The 23,667-nt window shown below is 37.0% G+C and overlaps 2 protein-coding genes across 5 annotated transcripts in view; one reads left to right on the top strand and one right to left on the bottom strand.

Annotated features, from left to right (window-relative positions):
• Positions 1–4,076, bottom strand: part of LOC136835386 (protein split ends-like) — a 66,739-nt gene extending 62,663 nt beyond the window's left edge. For all 3 annotated transcript variants that reach the window (XM_067098871.1, XM_067098872.1, XM_067098873.1), the window contains exon 1: positions 3,344–4,076. The gene's annotated coding sequence lies outside the window, so the exon portion shown is untranslated. The remainder of the gene's footprint in view (positions 1–3,343) is intronic.
• Positions 4,077–6,674: 2,598 nt separating this feature from the next.
• Vps52 (vacuolar protein sorting 52) overlaps positions 6,675–23,667 on the top strand; it is a 37,830-nt gene continuing 20,837 nt past the window's right edge. The window contains exons 1-5 of one of the 2 annotated variants that reach the window (XM_067098869.1): positions 6,675–6,974; positions 15,340–15,500; positions 17,038–17,130; positions 19,994–20,169; positions 22,441–22,538. In XM_067098869.1, coding sequence (XP_066954970.1) covers positions 15,363–15,500; positions 17,038–17,130; positions 19,994–20,169; positions 22,441–22,538 — 505 coding nt within the window. In that variant the 5' untranslated portion in view covers positions 6,675–6,974; positions 15,340–15,362. Of the gene's footprint in view, positions 6,975–7,201; positions 7,258–15,339; positions 15,501–17,037; positions 17,131–19,993; positions 20,170–22,440; positions 22,539–23,667 lie in introns of those variants that run through there. The other variant, XM_067098870.1, reaches the window with a different exon arrangement.

Raw genomic sequence — 23,667 nt, 5'->3', positions numbered from 1 at the left:
TTTAACTTTGAAGGAAGGCAAAATGTCCTCCTGAATCCATGAATGTGCCTCGGAAATCAGGTACCTTCAGAACAACAACAATGTGTTCTTAGATAAAGAGCAGGAAGGATTCTTAACAGAACACCAGAGGCTGCTGGATGGCCCTCTGATCCTCTCAGTCCTGTTCAGGTACCTTAGGGTTCTGATGGGGCAAAGAACCCTTTCTTCTTCTTCCTGGCTGAGGATCTCCATTAAATTTTTAACGATGAAGGAACGGAGCCAGGGCTTGGAAGGTTCCTCATTCTTGGCTAGGAAACCGAGGGTATATGAGCACACTGCATCTCCCTGAGAGAATCCTACCCTCTTCTTGAAAGTAAGGAATTCACTTTTTTTTATCTTTTATACATTCTTTGGTATAAATTACAGTACTGTACACCTGTGTTACTGTACAGTATAACAAAATGTATTTTACTCTTGTACAGTATATGTACAGTACTCTATACTGTACTTTATTGCATACAGGACTTTACAATTACTACTGTACAGTGCACTACTACATACTGTACTTTGTACTAAATTGTAAATTTTTACATTCCAGAACCACCAGTTTTTGGATATACACCATATCAGAATGTAGGTAAAACATCAAGAAACAACATGGTGCATACCAAAGGATTAAAAGTAAGGCTACCACATAACTTTTGTTTCAAATTTTATATGCTTTTCTGTTAGTCCCTATGCGTCGTTCGGTTCTGACGATTTTACCGGTTCTGATGCGTAAGAACGGAAACAACATGTAAACTGGGGACTGCCTACTCCCTCCTATATTCTTGCATGAATCCATTTATTTCTTTTTTAAAATGTATTAAGCTAACTTTTAATGAAATTACAGTAACTTTAACTTCATTTAAAAGTTAGTTTAATACTGAATTGCCATCTTTTGATATCTAACATAAGAATAACTTTCTCTCTCTCTCTCTCTCTCTCACATTAATCTCTCTGTCTCTGTAATAATTCATATATAAATGAACTTGATATTTCAAGTAAGGACAATCTCTCTCTCTCTCTCACTCTCCGTAATAACTGATAAATAATTTCACTCTCTTAAGTACTGTAAGGATAACTCACTCTCTCTCTCTCTCTCTCTCTCCGTGATAAATAATTTCACTCTCTTAAGTCACTCTCTTAAGTACTGTATGATAACTCTCCTCTCTCTCTCTCTCTCTCTCTCTCTCTCTCTCTCTCTCTCTCTCTCTCTCTCTCTCTCTATAGTTAGTGCTCACATTTTACAACATTATTTCTGTACGTCTTACCTGTACAGTAGTTAGTTTAAATTGATCTAATTTTACCTGTACCGTCTACAAAGTCTAAATGCGCTCGTGTAGCAAATACGTTTTAAAACATAGACACACAATAACTATGAGTTGTATTAGTCAAAATAAAAAACATTGTTTGTTCATGAAAAAGCATTTCAGAACAAAGAGAAAGAGATGCAGAATAAAGAAGTTACTAAAAAGAGGTTGAGAAGACTTCTAAAAATAGATCGGTCGGAAAGGGAGAGACAGAAATTCTCTTCCAACTCTATTTTTAAGTCAACCATTTATTTCTTTTTTTAAGGGTAATGTATTAAGCTAACTTTTAAATGAAATTACAGTAACTTTAATTTCATTTTAAAGTTAACTTAACAATTTGGGAGCATGATTGGGGTCATATTTAGTGTTTAAACTTTAGAAATAAGCATTTATTAGCATTTTTTGAAACATGCCAAACTTATGCGAAAATTCACCTTGTGCGATGGGTTCTGGAACCTAACCTCATGTAAGTTTGAGGCATGACTCTACATAAGAGTAATGGTGTAGAAGAGTACTAATCTAAGATGACTTAGGGTGTTTTGGGATGATGGTTTGGGGTGTATTTTTGTTTGAATTGATATTAAATTGTCTAAGTATGATAATTTAAGGTATAATGTTGTTTGAACCACTAAATTAGGCAGAGTTTTAGTTTAAGGGATACAAGGTTATTTGTTAGTTATAAGCAGTTATAAACGTCTCAGGGGATTTCGCATTTCGGCGGTAGGTTCTTGAACCTATCCCCATGAAAAAGTGGGGGACCACTGTATAAAACTTAATTTTATTATGAATATGTCATTTTGATATAAGTACTTACCAAGTAATTACACAGCTAAACCCCACACGGAATGGAGGTGGGATACATGGACACAGTCTACTCCAAAACATTAAAGCATGATAATGAATTTGAAACAGAAAACTCTGCCAGCATTGTATGCAATGCTTGTTGTTTCCTTACAGCTCCGCAAAGGGTATTACCTTGGAAATTGACTTTATCTAAAGTATTTTGGTTGCTTATCAAGAATTTACCCTTCATTTTTTGTTCATCGACTGTAATAAACCTGTAATTAACCTCAGATCTGATATGTTATTGTATGCTGTCCATCCTGGAATACTATCACGCTTGCGCAGTGTTATAGGGAAGCTTTTAGTTAGTTAGGTGGGGGTACGTTAGGTTAGTATAGCTCCTTATATCATTTTTTTCCTTAGCCAATCCCTTCTTGAACATATGGCTCCTTAATGACTTGCGCATGCGCAGAATCATTCCACAACAACATGATAGGCTGGTCTTTCTCCAGCAATTTCCCCCACCCAAAACCCCGCGTTCCCAAAGGGTCCCCAACCATATTGGATACAGTTATGAGGTTAATAATAATTGACCGACAATAAACAACACCACATCCTTCATCAGCAACATTAAAAGTATAGGAAAAATCAATTTCCACGGTAATAGTCCATTTAGAGCTGTTCTATAGTTGTACTGGGAAACTGACTGTAGAAAGCTTTTAAAAGTGTAACTGGAGGAAAACCTTGCAGTTGCATTATGAAACTATCCTATAATTAGAAAAGGGTGGAAAGGAAGATGGAAGAAAGAGAAAATGTGGTTGCACCCAGGGGGGCCAGAGGAAACCCACAAAAAACCTTAAGTAATGCCAACAGTGCACTGCGTGAGGTGCACTAACGGCATTACCCACCTATGGGCAACTAGCCTATAGCCTATGCTGGTTCGCACCAACAATAGGCCTAATGGCCTGACTGGAATTAGGCTACATACTATAAAACACAAGACAATCTGTCGAAAAAATACGTGGCTCGTGTATTTGGCTGGGAAGTGAAGTGCAGTACTACAGTATTATCAATAACAATATCCATAATATTGACTGATTAGCCTCGTAAACTACGAGATAAAAACCAAGGTCAATTATCTAAATGATAAAAGAAATGACAAGAAGCTACGCTACGCTAATAGACTACTCAACGACAAAGTTTGAACTAAGCCTACTCGAATTACTTACCAATCACTTAACATCTCCTAGATTAATTCCCAGCATAAGCTAGTATGCCTAGCTTTGAGCTAGGACAGCTATGCCCCCTTAGGCCTAGCCTTGGGGTAGCCTGTCGATGGCAGTCTAGTTCGCAAGAGATTTCACAACTGTGGTGAATCGCATTAAGTTAGGCTGACTCGCTCACCGAGTCGTAATGGCCGAACTTTTGAAAAAAAATATGTAGGATTATATTTCAAGCGTTACCCACTCTGTAAACAATGTGCCTTTTAACTAAAACTATTTTGTATATACACTATTCGGCAACACTCAAATATAAAGTTCCAAAAAAAGACTGAACGGCACTGTGTCTATTATCGCGTTCTGGTCAAAGAGGACGTAACTGGTCAGCGACAATCTTCTTCTTTCATAATAAGTTGTTGAAAGATCCCCAGATGTTTAAATCCACCTCCAGTAGTCATCCTTTCGCATTTACTCGACTGGTTTATCAAATTTTTACAATTTCCAAAAATTTTGAGGTTGACCCCTGGTTCCTCAATGCCCTCTGATTCTCGCCACAGCTCCAAACCATAGGGACAATAGTTGAGACGGTGCAAAGCATTGATACCTACGAAAAGTCATCCTCATTAGTTATATTCTATCCTGTCAGCAATGCCATTTTACCATATAATTTCTTATTTCCATTGCATTCCCACTGCTGCTGTAAAGCCGTACGCTAAACCCGTCGTTGGAGAATAGTACGAGCACGTTCAAGTTGATTTCTTTTTTTTTTCTTTTTGTAAGAATGTACATACAAATAAATGAAGTGTCTGTGCTGTAACTAAGTTGACCAACTTATGAGTATTTGGACTAGGCAACGTCATTATCTGCTTGCTGAAAGTTCACATTAACACTCGTACAGTGTGCCAAGTTTATTTATTATATCTTTCTATAATCCCAATGTGCCTCTTAAAAGCCTGAGGATATTTTTCCATTATTGTTGCAATAATTAACTTCTTCATGGCCATAGACTGATTGTTCATATCAGAGTTGACATGCTGACTGAGAGGCAAAATTTCTTCATGTTCTGCTGGCATAGATGTCGTTCTCCTTTTTGGTGAAGCGGAAGATAGTATAGGATCAACAGGATCAAACCTGGAACCAGGAACCAGAAACTTAGATGGAATGAAAAACGTCTTAGGTCTTGGTCTTTGTCTGTTTGATTATACTTTCTTCATTTATTATAACTTTCTTTCAGCTACTTTCGTTATTTCAAGTGGAAATAAAAGAACACTTCTGCTCTAGTATATTGAACACCGCGAAAATTTAGCGAAAACAATGTTTATCCAATCTATATAAAAAAAAAAAGGTTGAGAAGCACTATGCGATATTCATCGCCAGTAAAATCTATCAGAGAGTCACTCTTATTTTTCGTCATGTCTGATAGGTATGGTAAATCTAAAAAAAATGCCGATTACGGTTTATTGCCATTTTACCCTACAATGACTTTGAGTTCAAACTCAATGGTACCGTAGATTTTCATAATGGGGTTCAATGTGCTTGTGAATGTAAAAGTTTACCATTTCATCACGCGTTTCTTTTAACCTAAAACTAAGTGGTACTTTGAATTTCTTGATGTTTTTATGTGCCCTTTGAAAGCATGGGTTGTTATCTACACACACACATACTGAAGTTGACCTTAAATATACTGTTACCGTTTCACTGTTGTAGTTAACCTTGGTATTTTAAACTTTTTTATATATTCTTTTCCATCACAAATAAACTTTATTCCATCAACAGATAGAGAGCCTGCCTCCGGTTTGGCACTTGGCGATAGGCTAATTTGGGTTTGTCACGTTTGGTTTTGCCAAGTTTCGTAATAAGTGTACGCGTGATTAAAGTCGCAACTCAAAACATCTGCACAAGGAAAAAATCAGTCACTCATCGTTAATTGTACATCGGTTCATTCACTTGCTCTTTCCTTTGGTCATGAAGTCATCTGCAATATTCTCATGCTTCTGCAGACAACCATTCACAGCTTTTCATAGTTACTATATATATATATATATATATATATACCATATATATATATATATATATATATATATATATATATATATATATATATATATATAATATATATATATATATATGTATATATATATATATATATATATATAATTTTTGCCATATATGTAGTTTATACCAATGATATTATTGAGGCTAAGGAGACTCAACATTTACAAATGTGAACGTTCTCCAGTTGGGCTCTACAGGTTATACGCTGCAGATAAATTAACAAACCAAATTGTATTGCACATGCAATCTTTCCATATGCCTCGCAGTTTGTGCTATATCTGTATTATTTTCAAGAAATTTGCCGTCTTAAACCACTGAACATGCAGATTAAGTAGCTGCTCTGATGGGCCGGATGTTGAAAGTCTCAGAATAATTCTGATAAGGCTACCGGTAGTATATAAGTGCGTTCTAAAATATTGTTCACTACTGTATTATTTAATTTTATCCTTGTTTATTTTATTTATCTTTATCTATCTTCCAGCCATCTAAGGTCCCTGAATGTTCTTGGCCCAAAGCTACAACCCAATTAAGCCCCCTGGCGAAAACGGGACCAGGTCAAGTCACCTAAACAGTGATCAGTAGTAAGATAGGAGTGAATACACAGCGAACTTTGATCGTTAATTATTTATTTATTTATTTGTTCATTTATTTTTTATTTATTTATTTATTTGTTTGTTTGTTTATTTATTTTTTGTTTGAAAACCCTATTAAAACTAAATTGTTCTTTACCACTGTGTTAACCAAAACATTTTTCACGCCTCAGAAACACACCTCATCTGGGTGTCTTAGAGGTCAACAAAAACTATTGCTGTCGTTATGCCCGAACTCCCGTATACGAGAAGATAAAACTTACAAATGTAGAATAATTTTCGCTGTTTTGTTTTCCTTATTTTATTAATGTTTTAATGAAATTCTACCTATTATGAGTAAATTTAGAGAAACAATTAGGCAGGCAGTGATTATTAAAATTCGTACGCCGAGAGACTGGCAGACTGACCGAGACAGTGTACATTAAGATTGCTATTTTTTTTAACAATTCTCTTTTTGACGAACTCTCTTATTAAGATTTGCACTGGATAACAATTCTTTTGCCCCTCTCCCCTTTTCCCATTTTAATAAACTATACTTGTTATTAAGATCGGAAATTCCGGATCTAATTTTACAGATAAACGCGCAATGATTTCTTAATTCTTTATCGAATAAAATTTAATCGCAAACGCCGATTTTAAAATATAATTTATATTGCAATAAGTAAAATAGAATATATGGCACATATAATTATACATTTTTAATTATTTGTATTTAACTACTATACTCCGTTCAGTAACACCACCCAATTTCTGACCCAAATAATGTAGTGCTTTTTCTTGCTGTATGCAAAAACGACTATCACCCAGGCTTGTATACCCGATGTCTGTGTATGCGAAACACTCTCTAATGACAGTCAGCTGTGTTTCAGTGACAGTGTTTACATATGGTGACTGGAAGTGTTATTTCTGACGTCACTCTCTGGAGTCCAGTTTACACAGGCCATTTTGTCAACGTTTCTGTTGAATAAGCATTTTTCCCCACTCGCTTAATGAAGGCAAGTCTTTATTATTTTTTTTTGTCCCTCATGTTACTGGTACTTTGGAAAATGAGTGATGACTTAATTGGGTGCCTACCGTAGGTGCTCCATTGCTTCTGCACAATTAGGCTAGGACTGCAGTTGAAGCTATGGCCAAGGGCGAATTTCATTTGATAAATTTGGTTGAGATAGACTTACGTTGTGTATGCTACATACTAATAGGCAGTTTTTTTTCCGCTTACTTTTCAACTCGTAGGCTGTTGGCTTGGTAGGCCAGAACTAAACAAGAGCTCCTCATCGGGTATTAAACTTTACCGTTAATTTGGTATTATTTTATAAGTTACCAATACACAATATGAAATTGTAATCTACATTTTTTAAATGACCTCTTCATCAAATTACGACTTATAAGGTAAGACAATACCTGTCCCCCACCCGCCTCCATAACTAATATGGCAAAAGTGTAACCAGTAAACACCCCTAGGTTACGGGGTATTATTTTATATTGGCAACTTATAAAATTTTACCGTTAATTTTTTTGTCGGTCGACTGTAATTAACCTGTGATTAACCTCAGAAGTTATACGCTGGCCATCCTAGGATACCATTGCGCATGATCAGTGTTATAATGGAGCTTTTGGTAAAAAGTGGAGTTTCCTTCACTGGAGGTTCTGGGGGTTGGAGCCCCTGACTAGGCCTAAGTAACACGGCCTGCTAGGTTAGGTTAGGTTTGGGTAGGGTAGGTTGATATAGTTCCTTTTATAAAAGGTTTCCTTAGCCAATCCGTGCAAACATGAACCACAGTGACTAGCATCTTAGAACCATTCCATAACAACAACATGGCGGTCCAGTCTTTCTCCCAACGCTTCCAAACCCTGCATTCCCAAAGGGTTCCCAAACATGTTGGGTGAATATGAGGTTAATAATTGACTGACAATAAACAACATCACCTCCTTCATCAGCAACATTAAAAGTATAGGAAAAATCAATTTTCAAGGTAATAGTCCGTGCAGAGCTCTTGCTTACAAATACCCTAATATTTTGGCTAGTTTAAGATACCAAATTGGCTGGCCTAATGTATGCTGCACAAATTCCGCGCCAACACAAAAGACAGTATCACCGAGGTTCAAATAATAGCAGTGTTTTGTTATATATTTCCTTTTGAGGTTGAGGACAAGTAGTTAACAACTTACACATTTTCAAGTGAAAACAAAAAGGCTTGAATTTGTAGTACTATGATACTTTTAATTCCTAGCCTTGGAAACAGTTCAAGGGGTTAACAACATTCTTTCAGATATATCTCAGTAACAGTAAATTTGTGATTGATTTTAGAATAATTTCCAATTAAGTATATTAAGGAGATAACCAATTAGGGCAAAGCAAAAACTCCAGTATTGAGGACTGGTATTAAAGCTAAATAATACCCTATAATGAACAGTGTTGGGGGACCTCAGTGGGAAACAGCAGTGGGGGAACCCAAAAATAAGTGAAGGGCACCAGTCAGAAGGAAATGCAATAATCATAACAATATAAATCTAACAGATTCAAAGGCTAGTTCATGCACAACAGTAAAAAGTACCAAAAAATTGATTTAGAATTAAAATATAGTTGGGACAGTTCAGAGAGGCATCCTACCTTAGCCCTATATAACCTAACCTAGGTCATGGGTCATTACTTACTTGGGGGGACAAATCCCTACCGTAGCTTAACCTAGAGTACCATAAAAACATTAGTTGAATATGAAAATTCATCTTAACCTAACCTTGCTCACAGGCTCTAATTGGCAAGGGAGCATCCCCTGTTTTCCTTTTAGTGTTGCACAGAGCATATTCCATACGTTGAGGGTGGATATTACTGTATATAGGAAGAAGGCACATATTGCCTCTTGTCTCATTCCCAAACCCAGCAATTGGCTCATTCAGCCCTAGTTTGTTTATGGAGGAGAGGCATTTACCAGTAGAAGGGATTACACTACTATACAGGCGGTCCCGGTTTGCGACAGGGTTCCGTTCTTGCGCGCGTCGTAACCGAAAATCGTTGTAAACCGGAAAATCATCGAAAATCATCAAATCGTCAAAATCATAAAACCTTACGCAATACTCTGGGTTGCTTGAAAACGACGTAAACTTCATTATTATTGAGTTTTACATCAAAAAAACCTTCAAATTATGATTATTCTGCCGTTTTGGGGCCAAATTTCTTCCGTCGGATCGTCTGACGGCGTCGTAACCGGAACACGTGCGTGGCGGAAATATTTCTGATGAATATATTTGAAAAGCGTCGTAACCTCGGAACTTGTCGTAATGGCGGGTTTCATCGTAAACGGGGACTGCCTGTACTTCTAAATGGATGAAGAGTAGTTTTAGGTGTACGGTATAATATAAAATATATATCACGCGTAAGACCTCCATAAATGTTACTAATGCCCAAGGTAGTTGTTGTTAAAGGAAAGAAACTGTTATGAAAACTTGTAGTAGTCAGAAAACATCTGAGTAGGCTAGCATAAGAATTTATGAACTTAAAATGAATGAAGACCTTCATAACAATAACAATAGGCTTGGCAAATGTTGCAAGCCTTCTTATTTCTATTTGTATAGTAAACCCCCCGTATTCGCGTTCTCATGGCTCGCGGACTCACGCATTCGCGGGTTTCTCTGTGGAACATATCAGTATCATTCGCGGAAAAGGAAATTGGCCCGTCGCGGTGTTTTCACTGAGACTTATTGACTAATTGCTGTATTTTCATATAATTTTCATGAGTAATGCACTTTGTGTGATAAACTATTAAATGCTCAGGTATAAGCATTTTACAGGGTTTTTCTTGGTTTAAGCTATCAAAATCAGCAGTTCTAAGTGTTTTAGATGGTTTAATTTCAGGTTGACCTATTCGCGAGAAGTGTGTGGGGCGCATCCGCTGTGTAGTCTGAGGCTTCACTGTAAATACCAGACATTATACATTTGACTCATCTAATAGACGTTGCCATAAGAACACCAAAGAGGGTAGATTGTACAGCATTATATTTTGGAAATAACTGTTTCTCTCAACTGACAGGTAATGAATTAAGAGGTACAAAACTGATATTTATACAGCTGAAGGAATGTTCCAGAAGTCGGCCACTACATCACTTCTGTTGAAAGCTGCTTCTTAATCATGCTTACCACTGGCTGGAGGAAGATCTGAACCCCAGGCTCCTTTTGAGAGGTTCATTGTGTTTCTTTGTTTAATCAGTGCTGATTCTACCATCTGGTTTTTGAACCGACAGTTGCTGCTATAAATTTTATGTGACATATTCCAATTAATGGGAAAAATGTTATAACAACAGTGTTTTGACCATTTCTGGTATATAATGAATTAGTTCCTTATTGGATGGGTTGGTACTGTCTTGGCTAGCACTCTGCTGGGCCCACATTCGGTTCTCCGACCAGTCAATGAAGAATTAGAGAAATTTACTTTTGGTAATAGAAATTCATTTCTCGTTATAATGTGGTTCGGATTCCACAGTAAGCTGTAGGTCCCATTGCTAGGTAACCATTTGGTTCTTAGCCACATAAAATAAATCTAATCCTTCGGGCCAGCCCTAGGAGAGTTGTTAATCAGCTCAGTGGTCTGGTTAAACTAAGGTATACTTAACTTTTTCTGATAATGAATTTGGTGTTGGCTAGGAATTAACCCTTTCCCTAATGACCCTTATAAAGTTACATCTGTGGGAAGTGGCAGTGACTCGAGCAGTAGTTGTAAAAATGTTGATACCTTTTTTTTTGTTCAAAGATCCATAGTTCCAACAATTTTTAAGGTAGACCATTCAATTTTGTTTAATTTTGCAGCTGAGTAATTTTTTTATAATGTGGCATAAAAAATCCCTCCCAGAAAACTTTTATGTAGGTGGAATAATGAGTAAAAATTATGTTACAGTACGAGAAAATTTTGCACTTTCCCTAAAAAAAAATTTTTCCAACAAAAAACTATATGCAATGAAGTCTTTGTATTTTGTTCATAGCAGACCCAGATAAATTACCTAGTTATTGCAGTGCAAAAAGTTGTGATTATAACAAGGAAAATATGAACAAATGAATGACAAAGTAGTGTCACGTTTTCTGTAAGAAAAGTAACAGTCACCCACATGATACTTGCAAAAACTCTCTATTGTATACTTTTTTTTTCAAAGACAAGTACAGTACCTACTACAATTTTCAGGGTAGATTGCTAGATTTTTTATCATTTGCAGCTGAATGATTGCTCTATACAGTGGCATAAAAAAGTCTCCAAAATAAGTTTTTGTGGGTGAAACACAGAGTATAATTTATGAGATGTGGGAATATTTTACACTTTCCCCCCCAGAAAATGGACAAAATTTGGTGTCTTCATTTGACACTCCCACCTACTTCGTCAATTGCTTTTGTTCGAATGACAAAAGCTGCTGGAACTTAGTTGTTTTCTCTCTCTCTCTCTCTCTCTCTCTCTCTCAGAAAAAAGATAAGAAATGTAATTATAAAATAAAAATCTTCTGCAGTGCAATACACTCCCTAGACAGTTTTAATCCCTAGCCGAACAACTCTCAATTACTTATCCACTAGCCTGACTTCTCTATGTATTTTGGACTTCTGGTGAAGACCTAGATTGTATTTAATGGTTTTTCTCCTGGATTTTTCTGGATATCTTTGACATATTTAATGGTTTTCTTTGGATTTTTCTGGATATCTTTGCTGGTTCCTTTTGGTTGGACTCTCGATTGGTCATCGTCGTATGGGACTCTTTCACCTTCTACGTGCCTTGGCCGACGTCGACCTTGACTGCCCTTCCGACTGGTGCTCATCGCTTCTTCTTCCTGCAGAGACGGATGAGTACTTTGAGACATGATAGACATTCTGTCAGGTATGTAGGAAAGTTAAGTGTGATGTGCAGAATCATTGCAATGAATATTCCAATTAGAAGGCACAAGAGAAGGAGGATTACATTCGTCATCGCAAGTCTTTGGCTAGTAAGGGCAGCAAACGTCGGTCAGATTCTTCATTGCCTCAAGTATCTCAGGCTTCTGCTACAGATCAGTTGATGGATTTAGAGAGTTCAGAGTTAGTCAGACAGATAGAGGATAAGATTGCAAGTAGTATGCATATCTGTATTTTACTCTATATCTGTTCCCATAAAAATACAGACCATCTCTTTTTATGTAAGATTATTCCTCAGCAGAAGGTAGGTAATTGGCAGTATGTGGGTGAGTGTTTGGGAAACCCCTGCTTTCCTGCCATCATCAAGCACTTTTTCTTCTGCTACCTGTACTGTCAAGGATAGACTTCTTGCTATGCTCATCCTAACTGACTGACTGACTGGTGGAACTTTCTCTTGAGTTTTCATATGCACGGTTGTTTGTTTTGGTGTAATGGACACACACACGGTGCTCCCAGGATGACTGCTGGGTTAGATTACATGCAGATGTGTCTTTCCCTCATTGGCCCAGGGGAACCAGTATTTGCTACTTTCTTTTATCACTTAGCTAGAACTAAGCTTTTGAGCATGGACTCATCTGTTGTTGCTTCAGCTCCTGTTCTCTCTAAGGAACTTGAAGTGGTTGAGCTTCCTGTCATGGTTGCTCAACCTGTCAGAGATACCCCTGTGATATTGAACATGAGCATACTCCATTGGTATCTATATCCCTGCCTTGACCAGTTGCTCTGCACCATTTGTGAAAGCAAGAGCTACAGGTGGAATGGAATAAAGTGAAGAAACAGCCAGGCTGCTTCTGCCTCCTCCTCCTTATGTTTGTTGAGTTCTTTCTCATCCTCCTTGTTTTCTTCTACCTTCACAATCCAGCTTGAAGGGGAGGCAAGGTGGTGGGGACACTGAGGTAGGTTATTTCTCTCTGCAGCTGCCACAAATATTGGAATGTCTCTCATGCCAATGTGGCTGCAAGAGGGGCGAGAACCCTTGGTGTCCTGTGTTCTTTGGAACAGTTACAGGCTAGGCTACCTATCAAGAACAGCTGCTCATCCTTCTCTCAAACACTGATCCTGTTTCAGGATTACACTCTAGGACTACCTAATGTTCTGATCCTGATGGCAGAGGTAAGGACAGCGGTGGAAAGGAATGCCCTGGAAGTCTTAGATGACCTGATGAAGTCACTTGATGGCCAGAGACTAGTCATCACTCTCCATTCAATGATTTTGCTCTTCAGACTATGCATTCCATATTGGAATCTATCAGAGAAGGCACCTTCGTGCTTTCCAGTGAGTCTAAAGGATGCATATTCTCAGATACCCATCCATCAGGCTATAGAAAATACCTCCTCTATCATTAACCAGTTCAAAGCCCTGTGCTGTTGACTGGGAACAACCTCTCAGGTGTTCATGCAAGTCATAAGTGTTTGCTCTGGTGTCAGCTCAGCAGTCGGCTGGTTCTGGTATCTTTGGAGGCACATTTGCTCAGGAACAGAGACTGCTGCCTTGGACAATAAACTAGGATAAATCAGATCTGGCAACAATACACAAAGTCTGAACACGCTGGTAAGTAGGGCAGCAGCAAGAGTTTTTCTGTCAGACTCTTGTGCCAGTAAGCTCAGAGGTGACAGCATAGTCCCTGTCATGACATGTACAGCCAACTTGGTTTTGGATTGTCATCCTCAGTCACCTTTTGCATTTGGAGAAGCTTCTATCTCACAGGGGTGTCCACCAACACTCATTTCAGTGGCAACTAAAGCAGCATTGGTCAGACTCCAGTGACCCTTCCTCTCATCTTGGTCACTTTAGTCAGGAAGTGAGGGAGGACCATGCCTGGTGGTTGAACAATAAGAACCTTCTGTAGTAGCTCTGTTACCTTGGCAATTGACTAATACACAGCTAAACAGTAAGTTTATCCTCCATTGCACTTGATTTGCTGAGTGATCAATCAGGTGTTGATCACTTTGGGTCTTAAAATGACCCTGATAGCTCCTTGTTGGCCCAATGCTGTGTGGTATCCTGATCTGCTAGCTCTTTTGGACAAGGTGCCTAGAGAGATTCCCTCATGGCTCATTCTTTTGTGTCAGCTACATGTGCTGAGGTACTGCTAGTTTCACCATACCCTTAGCTTCTTGGTTGAAGGTTAGCCAGCAGTTCCTGTGAGAGAGACTGTGCTCACAGGACTACACAGGAGATGTCTGGCTACCTCAGCAGCTGGTTATCAGGGAGAGAGGTCTGTCTTTTGCAAATAGTGTAGTGGATGGAGTCTCTCTAGTTGGAGCTTCTCTGTAGCAGATTGGGGACTTTCTTGTCCAACTTTTTCAAGACAGGCTCCTTTTATTCCTTGTGATGAAAGCTATCACTTTTGCCTTGAATAGTCTTGCCCACCTGGGAAGCTTTGGCTTCTGGAATTAAATGTGACTCCCATCCTCTACAGCCTAACTCAGGCTCCGGACAAGCCTTTGGTGGAGGCCTCAGAGTGAGATCTCACTCTCAAGATTGTTTACTGCTAGCTTCAGCCTTGGCAAAGCATGCTAGTGAGCTGCACAGTCTCTTGTATCTTATCCAGCTTAAGGGCATGGATCTCTTCTCAGTTGAGTTTACATGATCTATAGGAACATTGAAGTCTTGCCCACACTGCTAATAGTAAAGTACTTTGTTACCAGCTTCACTGATTAGACCAGCTTGCACTGGAGGTTTATCCATATAAAAGACTTAAGGTTTGTATAGCTAGAAAATGTAAAATTTCCTTATTTTCATTTGTCTTGTAATGCATTAGTTACACTGCTAGTCATTTGATCACTGACGTGTATCAACAACTTTGATCAACTTTGGATAATGTAGCTCCAGTGAAACCAGGCAGTGACAGATGTGCTAAATCACAGGTCACCATATCAGTGAATTAGCACAAATTTGGATCTTAACAGTACTTGGATGGAAGGCCACCAGTGAATGCCAGACACCATTGGCACCCAAGCCAATGTTTCTCTTTAAGAGCATAGTTATGGAACTGGTATCCACATCCCAAAAATCAATGCTTGGAAGCTGACAAGCTGAAAAGTCTGGTTTTAAAGACAATTGTCATATTGAGTTCCAAGAAGACAGCTGAGTGAATAAGTTAACAGAGTGAACTCTTTCCAGCTCCTGGTGAAGCTGAGAACTCTCTTAACTGAACCTAGTGGGTGCTTCTGCTTATAGATTATAAAACTATTTTTGTTCTCTTAATTTTTTTTTGTGGTACATTAGCTACTTTTTACTGAATTTTAAGTGATGTACAAGTACAGTATGTACTGCATGCTCTGTTTATTGAAGAGCCTAAAGACTGGAAGTTTTGTAGTGTAGTGCTGGCTTTGTGAAGTTACTGCACCTTGCACCATATAAAGCATAACATACCTTTAATTTTACCATATCATAGATCTTGTCATTAAAAATTACTTTTTCTTTTTATTTAGGAACAAATGGTAAACTGATCAAAATGGGAGAAACAGGGGAAAGTGAAGATATAAACTCCAGTTTCAAAGCTCAATTAGAAGATGATGTTATCAGGGAAGCTTTGACTTCAGGCACAGACCTTCGGCAGTATTCTCAGTCAGTTGAAAAAGAACTTCGACAGGTTAGTACAGTATGCAGATTTATATTTTTTAGACAGTTCTGTAGGATTTTTAAAGCTGCATGAGATGCATACCTGTGGGAATTAAAAAAAAAGTTCTTCCTAATGCTGGCCATAAAACTCTGGCACTGTTTGTATGGAGTGCCCATGCACCCATGTTGAGGCTTGTTAAAACTTACTCATGTTACATTTCATTAGGATTAATTAAACTTTCACTAACAAAGGTACATTATTAGAAATCCAGAATAAACATAAAAGAAGCAGGCAAATGGTTGAATTGTTGACTGCAGCGAGAATTAGGCCAAAACTAAATAACTAACAGAAAGCTGAAAGCCAAGGAATACCTAATGTGATAATACCTGTACTGTATTGCAAAACATAAAGTCACAGTTATCACAGTTGTTTACTACTGAAGACAAACATGAAATGAAAGTACAAGGCTTGATACGAAAAAGTTCAACCTTTTTACAAAATGAATTGAGCAAAGTGAAAGGAACATGGACCTGCAACAACTTAAACCATAACTTAACCCAATTAGCAGAGTTACAGAATGCTGACTTGTCAAATAAAAAATTCTAAGTAGGACTTTCACTAAATAACTGAAAACAAACTGCCAGGCTAAACCTAACTAACAGCAAAGCAGGTGAACAGGACAGTTGTGCTTAGAAAACTCAGGTTGACAGGCATTCACAGCAAGTCTCTGAAGGCTGATGAAAAAACTCACAAAAATATGCAAAATAGGGAAGAATTTAAAGGTAAATCCCACCACTGGCTTAGGGAAATGGTAATAATTACAGTATGCAAGAGATGTAGGAAAAGAATTAGATTAATTTGCTGAAAAAATATTAATTAAAAATTTTAACAACATTTAAGGGAAATGAGAGTGCTGCTATTTGTGGGACACCAGACACAGAGAAATTACTAGCTTTCAGTACTTTATGTACTCAGGTACCCAAATGAATACTCAGGTGTTTGGAAATGGGGGTTCTTTTTCTGTGGAGTATCTGGAGATTGCTGCTACCATAGTTTGGGTACCCTAAAGTAATGGGTTTCCCATTGAACAGTTTTCTTATGTAAATTTTATAAATGAATGGATGCTTCTTTTAGTGATGCTTAATGCTGAGCTACCACACAAATACTGAAATGCAGTTTATCCAACTTTACATGTACTGTACCTTAATCTGCCAGTAAACAGTTCAAAATATTTATAGTTGAAGTTGAATTAACTGTTCCAGGGCTGCCAACAGATATAAGTGAGCTGCTTCAGTTTAATAGGGTAACAGTTTTACTTGAGCTGCTTCAGTTTAGTGAAGTTACCACTTTATTCACAACCAGTGATTGATTCTTTTTTTTTTTTATACAGGTCAAATGAGAATGCATTTCATGCAGCTTTTAAGATCACCTTTGTAGTTTTTTAATATCATTACTATTACAGATTTTATATGAGAGATCTTCAGATGATTAGCAGTCTCATGTTGTAATTTAATGTGAAAGATCAGTTCTTTGATTATTCTATATAAGAATTTTTCTTCTTTTATAGTTGGAGAACTTGAGTATCCAAGACTACATCAACAAAGCACAAGATATTGCCACTCTTCATCACCAGATCACAGAATGTGATTCCATACTTGAAGTGAGTAACATTTGTCAGATACATGAGCATCTCACATAAGTAATCCATACAGCTGACCCCCGTCTATTCACGGTTCAGGATTCGCGGATTTTTCTGTGGAACTTATCCCTGAATTATTTGCGGAAAATTTTTAATTCGTGGATTTTTTCGTCGAGAAATATTGACTAATTACTGTATTTTCATGTTATTTTTGTGAATAAATACATTTTTGTGATAAAAAAAATTATTTACTAATTTTCAAATATTAATAATGATGTAAACAGTAAAATATCAATCAAATGTATTTTTTTTTCAATGTATATTGAAATGTTTAGATACATAATTAACTTGTGAATTACCAATGTCTCTCCTATCTACTGAAAAAGAAAATGGCTCAGCTTCAATACTATATGAGAGAAAATGGATGTCCCTGGATATAGGGGTAACTTAAGTTTTTACACTTGGCTGTAGGCCATATAGTTTCAAGGGTAATGTTGTAAGATGACTTTGAAATGATAGTTTAAGGTATATTTGGTGTAGAATGATAGTTTAAAGCATACTTTTGGCATTTGAACTATTAAAATAGTCTGTTACAAAATGAGGGGGTCTGATGTCTGAGCTATCAAACTATATGAAGTTATGAGTGTTTTTAGGGGGGGATGTCAAGTATTTGCAGATTTAAGCGATGTGCGGATGTTTGTGGTCCCCATCCCTTGGTGATGTTAACTTTTATGTTTTACAGTACAGGTAATCCCCTGTTTACGGCTGTCTCAACCTACAGCGTTCCGTATTTACAGTGCTTTTCCAAATATATAAAAAAATCGGTTCCAGGTTACTGCTGATGTTCCGAAGTTACAGTGCCATAACTAGGATTACGGCGCCTTAAGCGCCGTAACTTACCGGCACCATAACTAGGTGAGAAAACCAGTTTAGGGAGCTGTAGCACTGGGAGGGTTCGCTGTAAGGGGTCCCTCCTATGGGAGGGTTCACTATAAGGAGGGGAGAAAACCAGTTTATTACCAGTGCAAAGCTTAAAAACCTGTTTCTTTCCCCATGCTTACATAAGTCTCTCTCTCTCTCTCTCTCTCTCTCTCTCTCTCTCTCTCTCTCTCTCTCAAGATGTTCCAGGTTACAGCGATTTCCAACTTACGGCACGCCACTGGAGTGGAACCCCCACCATAACCCGGGGACTGCCTGTACTGTGTAGTAGTTTGTTCCTACAAGAATTCAAACTGGTCTTTTGGAAAGGAGTATTCCTATAAGAATACTCCCAGAACCACCTGGAAATGGTCATTGAAGCTTGATAACAAGGTGGTTAATATGTGATTGGTAGGTGAGTGATGGGTTATTGCCCAATCACATATTGGTAACCCTGCGTTTATTCTGCAGCCACTGTCATGTACAGACATCTTGTCTATTGTCACTGACTCTTACTGTTGAAGTTTTTAAGTATTTTCTTTTTGTTGATGACTGTTCTGCTTGTTCCTTCTTAAGTGTTACTTCATTATGGGTATCATTCAAGATAAGGAATGGAATAAGACCTATGAGGTCATTCAGCGCTGAAGGGGAAATTGAGAGTAAAAAGGTTTTAAAGGTGTAAAAGGAGGAAAATCCCTCTGTTGCACTATCAAGCAATTGTTAGGAGAGGGTGGACAGTAAGATGGAAAAGAGATAATGGAGGTGTATAGTAAAATGAAAGGAAGGGGTTGTAGCTAGGGGCCGAAGGGATGCTGCAAAATACATTAAGTAATGCCTACATAGGGTGCACTGATGGCACTACCCCCCTACGGGTTCATTCAAGATAAGAGAAAATGTGTCTGAACCATGTAGATTTGGTGCGGATTATAGCGTTTGTCTATGCTTTTTCTGGCTGTTGTCTGTAGATCGTAATGTTTTAATTTGGGATACTTTTTCTGGCTGTTGTCTGTAGATCCTAATATGTTTTAATTTGGGATGAATCTTACTTACTGTTAAAGTTAGCTTATATCTCTCTCCAATAGGCGAGACGGCATTCAAACAAAATATCACTTGGCTGAACTGGAAGACTGTCTAGTTCACCTGTTCTCCACCAGATGTGTCTGAATGTTTTAACCCTTGTCAGAATTCTCCTTGCTGCCATCGGGTATAGTTACTTGTTGGTATATTTTATGAATTTTGGCTATTAGCTCCTGTCATGGTACTGTACTTTTAATCTTCTTAGGGTGTCTTCCACCAGGAGCAAAACAATATCAGATTCTGTAGGAATGATTACTACTGTATAAGCAGGATGCCAGAATTTGAGGTAGATCAACATGCTGTTTGTACAAGCGGTAAGGGTGCAGGGTCTTGAAACTTGAAATGGACTAGGTCCCATGTATCATTTCTTTAGTGTTGTAACTTAATGTAATATGATTGAATTTACACTTCCATAAATATAATATTACTTACTCTTTAAAGCAATTTTAAAATCAAAGATTTGTATCTAATTTTTATTTCAGTTCTTCAATTTCTCATGCCTTTTCATATGTGTTGTAGAGTTAATTTTTGCAATGAATGCTGCTACCCGTACTTTACACCTATTGTGGGATAAGTCTTCTAGTGTTCATTTATGACTTGGAAGGTAATTTCAGGATCATAGTCATGAATGGGTCAAAACAGAGATTTACTGTATACCAAATTTTTTAGTGATTTTATCACAAAAATTTTGATTGTTTCTTTTTCTATAAAGGAGACATTTGTTACATAATACTAATTCCTATATTGTTGTTCAGAATTTTTATGTATTTACCTAGTCTCTTTATATTTGTTAGAAAGTTTTATATAGTACTTTTATGTTTTGTGACCTGCATTCTCTGATATGTAGTATTTTGTCTTCAAGTCAAGGACATTTTTCTTCTTACCATAGAATATGCAAGGGATGCTGGAAGGGTTTTTAACTCATCTATCCACAATTAGTCAAGAAATCCAATCACTTCAAGAGCAATCTGCCTCCATCAATGTTCAGCTTACCAACAGAAAAGTGGTTCATTCTGAGATGTCAAGATTTATTGATCAGCTTATGGTTCCTGAAGTTATGATTCAGTAAGTAAGAGTTTGATTTAGCCTCTGGATTGCCTGTTGTTTTTTTGTCACACTTATAAACTAAAAATGATGGTATATATATATATATATATATATATTATATATATTATATATATATATATATAATATATATATATATTATATATATATATATATATATATATATATATATATATATATATATATATATATATATAGTAAATGCAAGTTTGATGTGTAGTTTGAGCAGTCACTAAGGTCAGATTTTCAGTTGTCATAGGGCTAGCATAAACTGCATACTGATTTCATACTACATAACTTGTGGTGATGCATCTCTTGTGCTGTATTCATGGTCTTCAAATATCCAAAGTCTTTTGTCTAACAGGCAAGAGTGGTAGCCCTTTGTGCATGCACACACTGGATTCTGAAGTGTTCATTAATCACATGCCTCTTTTTCCATGTGTCTGCTCACTGTTTACAGTAGAGCAGCTTTTCCGAGAGTATTTTCTCACTGCAGGTTTGCTGAGAACTGTTGATCTTTTTACCATTTTCATTTTACTTATAAATTTTTATATTTTTAATTTGTTGTTTCTATCCTTTCATTATTTTTTTCCTTCATTTTATGATTTTCCAGTGAATTCTTCATTACAACAGAGAATTTTCTTTGCCAAGGCAGTTATGTAGGTAGACAGCCTCTGCAGGAGAATGTTCTGTGATGTTTCTCCACATTGAAAAATGAGTAAAGACCCTCCTGACAAAGATGTGATGGTGCTTTTCAGTTAAGGCCAATAAAATTGCTAAGGGGAGTGGCAAGGGGAATTGTAAATAACTGCCTAATTTGACACCAATGATGGTTAGTGGAGTACATTTTTTTCATGTTTAGAATTTTGTTTTCTCTTGGTTTTTTTTATTGCATATGCATGCTTTTAAGATATGCAAAACATAGGCATTCAGTCATATTTTGTGGGTTCATTTGGACAATTGTACCATTTTTTCCTCTTTTGTTCTTAAGACTTCCTGTAGCTGAATTGTACAGCAGGTTAGACAAAGGATTTCTCAAAGGTTGGCGAGATCTTGGCAAATGTTAATCACTATTTCATTCACCTGTAATATTTTAATCAGACATGAAGAGTGGATGAGAATGATTTTTCCAGCTGAGTATCAGAGGACGCACCCTTTGTTAGTGATATTTTTGGCATAGTTCCTAACTGATTTTGTTAAGTATAGATTTAAGTTTGGTCTTCTGAATTGGGATCTGTCTACAGTGTTCCTTGTACAATTCAGTGCTAGTTAACAATAATGGTTCTTGCTTCCTGTGGCCCTAAAAGCATTGTTTTTTGCGTTTTACTTTTCATTTCTCCAACTCTCTTACTTTGTTATACTCCAGTTTTCATTCTTCATTTATGGGCAAATTATTAAGGCCAGACTTCTGGAAGTCTAGTTTTATTTTAGAACAATGATAATCATGCATTAATTAGGAAATACAGTACAGTATGTGTAAAACAATGGTTTTCTCAGAATCCGTGGAGCTTAAAAACCTCATTTCAATGATGATTTAGTAATGTCCAGCTTTATAGATTGTGTATCAGAGTGAATTCACTTTTCTTTTTAATTATGACATGCCCTATGATGGCTGAAAATGTTAGCTCAGCAGTTAGGGTAAAGTGTTCAATAATAATAATCATAATAATGTAATGATAATAATTTCTGTATTTACACTACCTATTTGTGCACAATAAAAATTTACCGGAATTTTTAATATTATTCTTAAAGGTTTCATTGCCTTATGTAGTTTTCTTATAGCTTGTGTATTTAAAGTCTGCAAAAGTAACATTTACAACAACTGAAAACCCTGTAGGGGGTTAGTGCCGTAAGTGCACCTCATGCAGTGCACTGTAGGCACTACTCAAGGTTCTTTGCAGCGTGCCTTCGGCCCCTAGCTGCGACCCCTTTCGTTTCTTTTACTGTACCTCCTTTCATATTCTCTTTCTTCCATCTTACTTTCCACCCTCTCCTAATGATTGATTCATAGTGCAACTGCGAGGTTCTCCTCCTGTTACACCTTTCAAACCTTTTACTGTCAATTTCTGTTTCATCAGTGAATGACCTCATAAGTCCCAGTGCTTGTCCTTTGGCCTAAATTTTATATTCAAATAAATTCAAACAACTGAAAAACTTACTTCAGTAAATGCAGCATTTAGAGTAAGTTACTTTTACTATTTAAATTAATATTGCATGTGGTATACCAAGAGTAAGGTATTTGTAACTACTGTAGTCCTGTTCATATTTCAGCCATATACTCAACACTTCAGTAACTGAAGATCTCTTCATGCAACAGCTGAAAGCACTTAACCAGAAGAGCAAGTTTATTAAAGAACAGAATTTTAGAGGTTAGTCTATATTTTCGGGACCATAATTTGGCATTATGAGTGTTTTAACAATGCTTTTTAATGTTAACTGTTATTGCTACTTGGTTAGTTTTACTCTGCTATATGTGAGACATGATGGATTTGGACTTTTTGCATGAACTGGTGGTGAACTGTACTGTACTGTGCTTTATCTAATATTAGATTACAGTATTTCATTGTATTTATATGCACTTACATGTTCAAAGAAATCCTCAAAACATTGTTAAGACGATTATCTTGGGTAAGGAGAACTACTAGAACTCAAGCCTGTCAAAAACTTTTTTAAGCTAAGAGGTTAATAGTATAGTAATAAATCCAATAACAGCTTGCTGGGTCATGAGAACTCAAAACAAGTTAATGATCCTTCATGCCCAAAAATTAGGGAGACATGGAATGGATCATAACCAGGGATTGACAAGAACAATGACCAGGAAAGAGACAGCATGCATGGGTCTAATGAGAAACAGGGAGGAAGCAGGGGGTTTTTACAGAACCAAAGCACATTTGGAGAATCTAAGACATTTTTGTATGAAAACTTGTTTTGTGTTCAGGACAAGTGATTTTATTAGGCATGCTAGTTCTTTTATTGGTGAGAAAGTGAACGTAAGAGTGTGTCAGTTATTTCTGAACCATGACTGCATCTTGCTAAGATTGGCACTTGTATGGTCAGCACTTATATATATCAGCTTAATTTTAAATAAATCTAGCTTTGGCCCAGTTGCTGGTTTTTGGGTATAATACTAAATAACTATTTATTGATTTTTTCTCTGGAATGTTTCTCTGGTTCTTCGGTATGTTTTCAGTGGGGGCAATAGTTTGTATATTTCATCTTTACCCATTAGTTACTTGATAGTAAACTTAATTTGCATAACTCCACTTTGACATGGTCAGAAGTTGTAATATGTATTCTTATGCAAATTTATCCTGTATTTTACTTGTAAGCATCATCCAGATAACAGGGATGCTGTAATTATCATAGATCCTTAAAAGTTTGTGGTATTTGTTTTGTAGTTTTCAGTGGAACTGAAGGCTGAAGGGCAGGTGTAGGGACATAGGTCCCTACATGTAGAGCAATTAAGCATAATTAGAGCAAGGCGTTTATACATCATAT

The sequence above is a fragment of the Macrobrachium rosenbergii genome, chromosome 55 (genome assembly GCF_040412425.1).
Source record: "Macrobrachium rosenbergii isolate ZJJX-2024 chromosome 55, ASM4041242v1, whole genome shotgun sequence".
In the NCBI taxonomy this organism is placed as follows: domain Eukaryota; kingdom Metazoa; phylum Arthropoda; class Malacostraca; order Decapoda; family Palaemonidae; genus Macrobrachium; species Macrobrachium rosenbergii.
The sequence above is the reverse complement of the archived record's forward strand: the minus strand, read 5'-3'. Positions and strand labels throughout refer to the sequence as shown.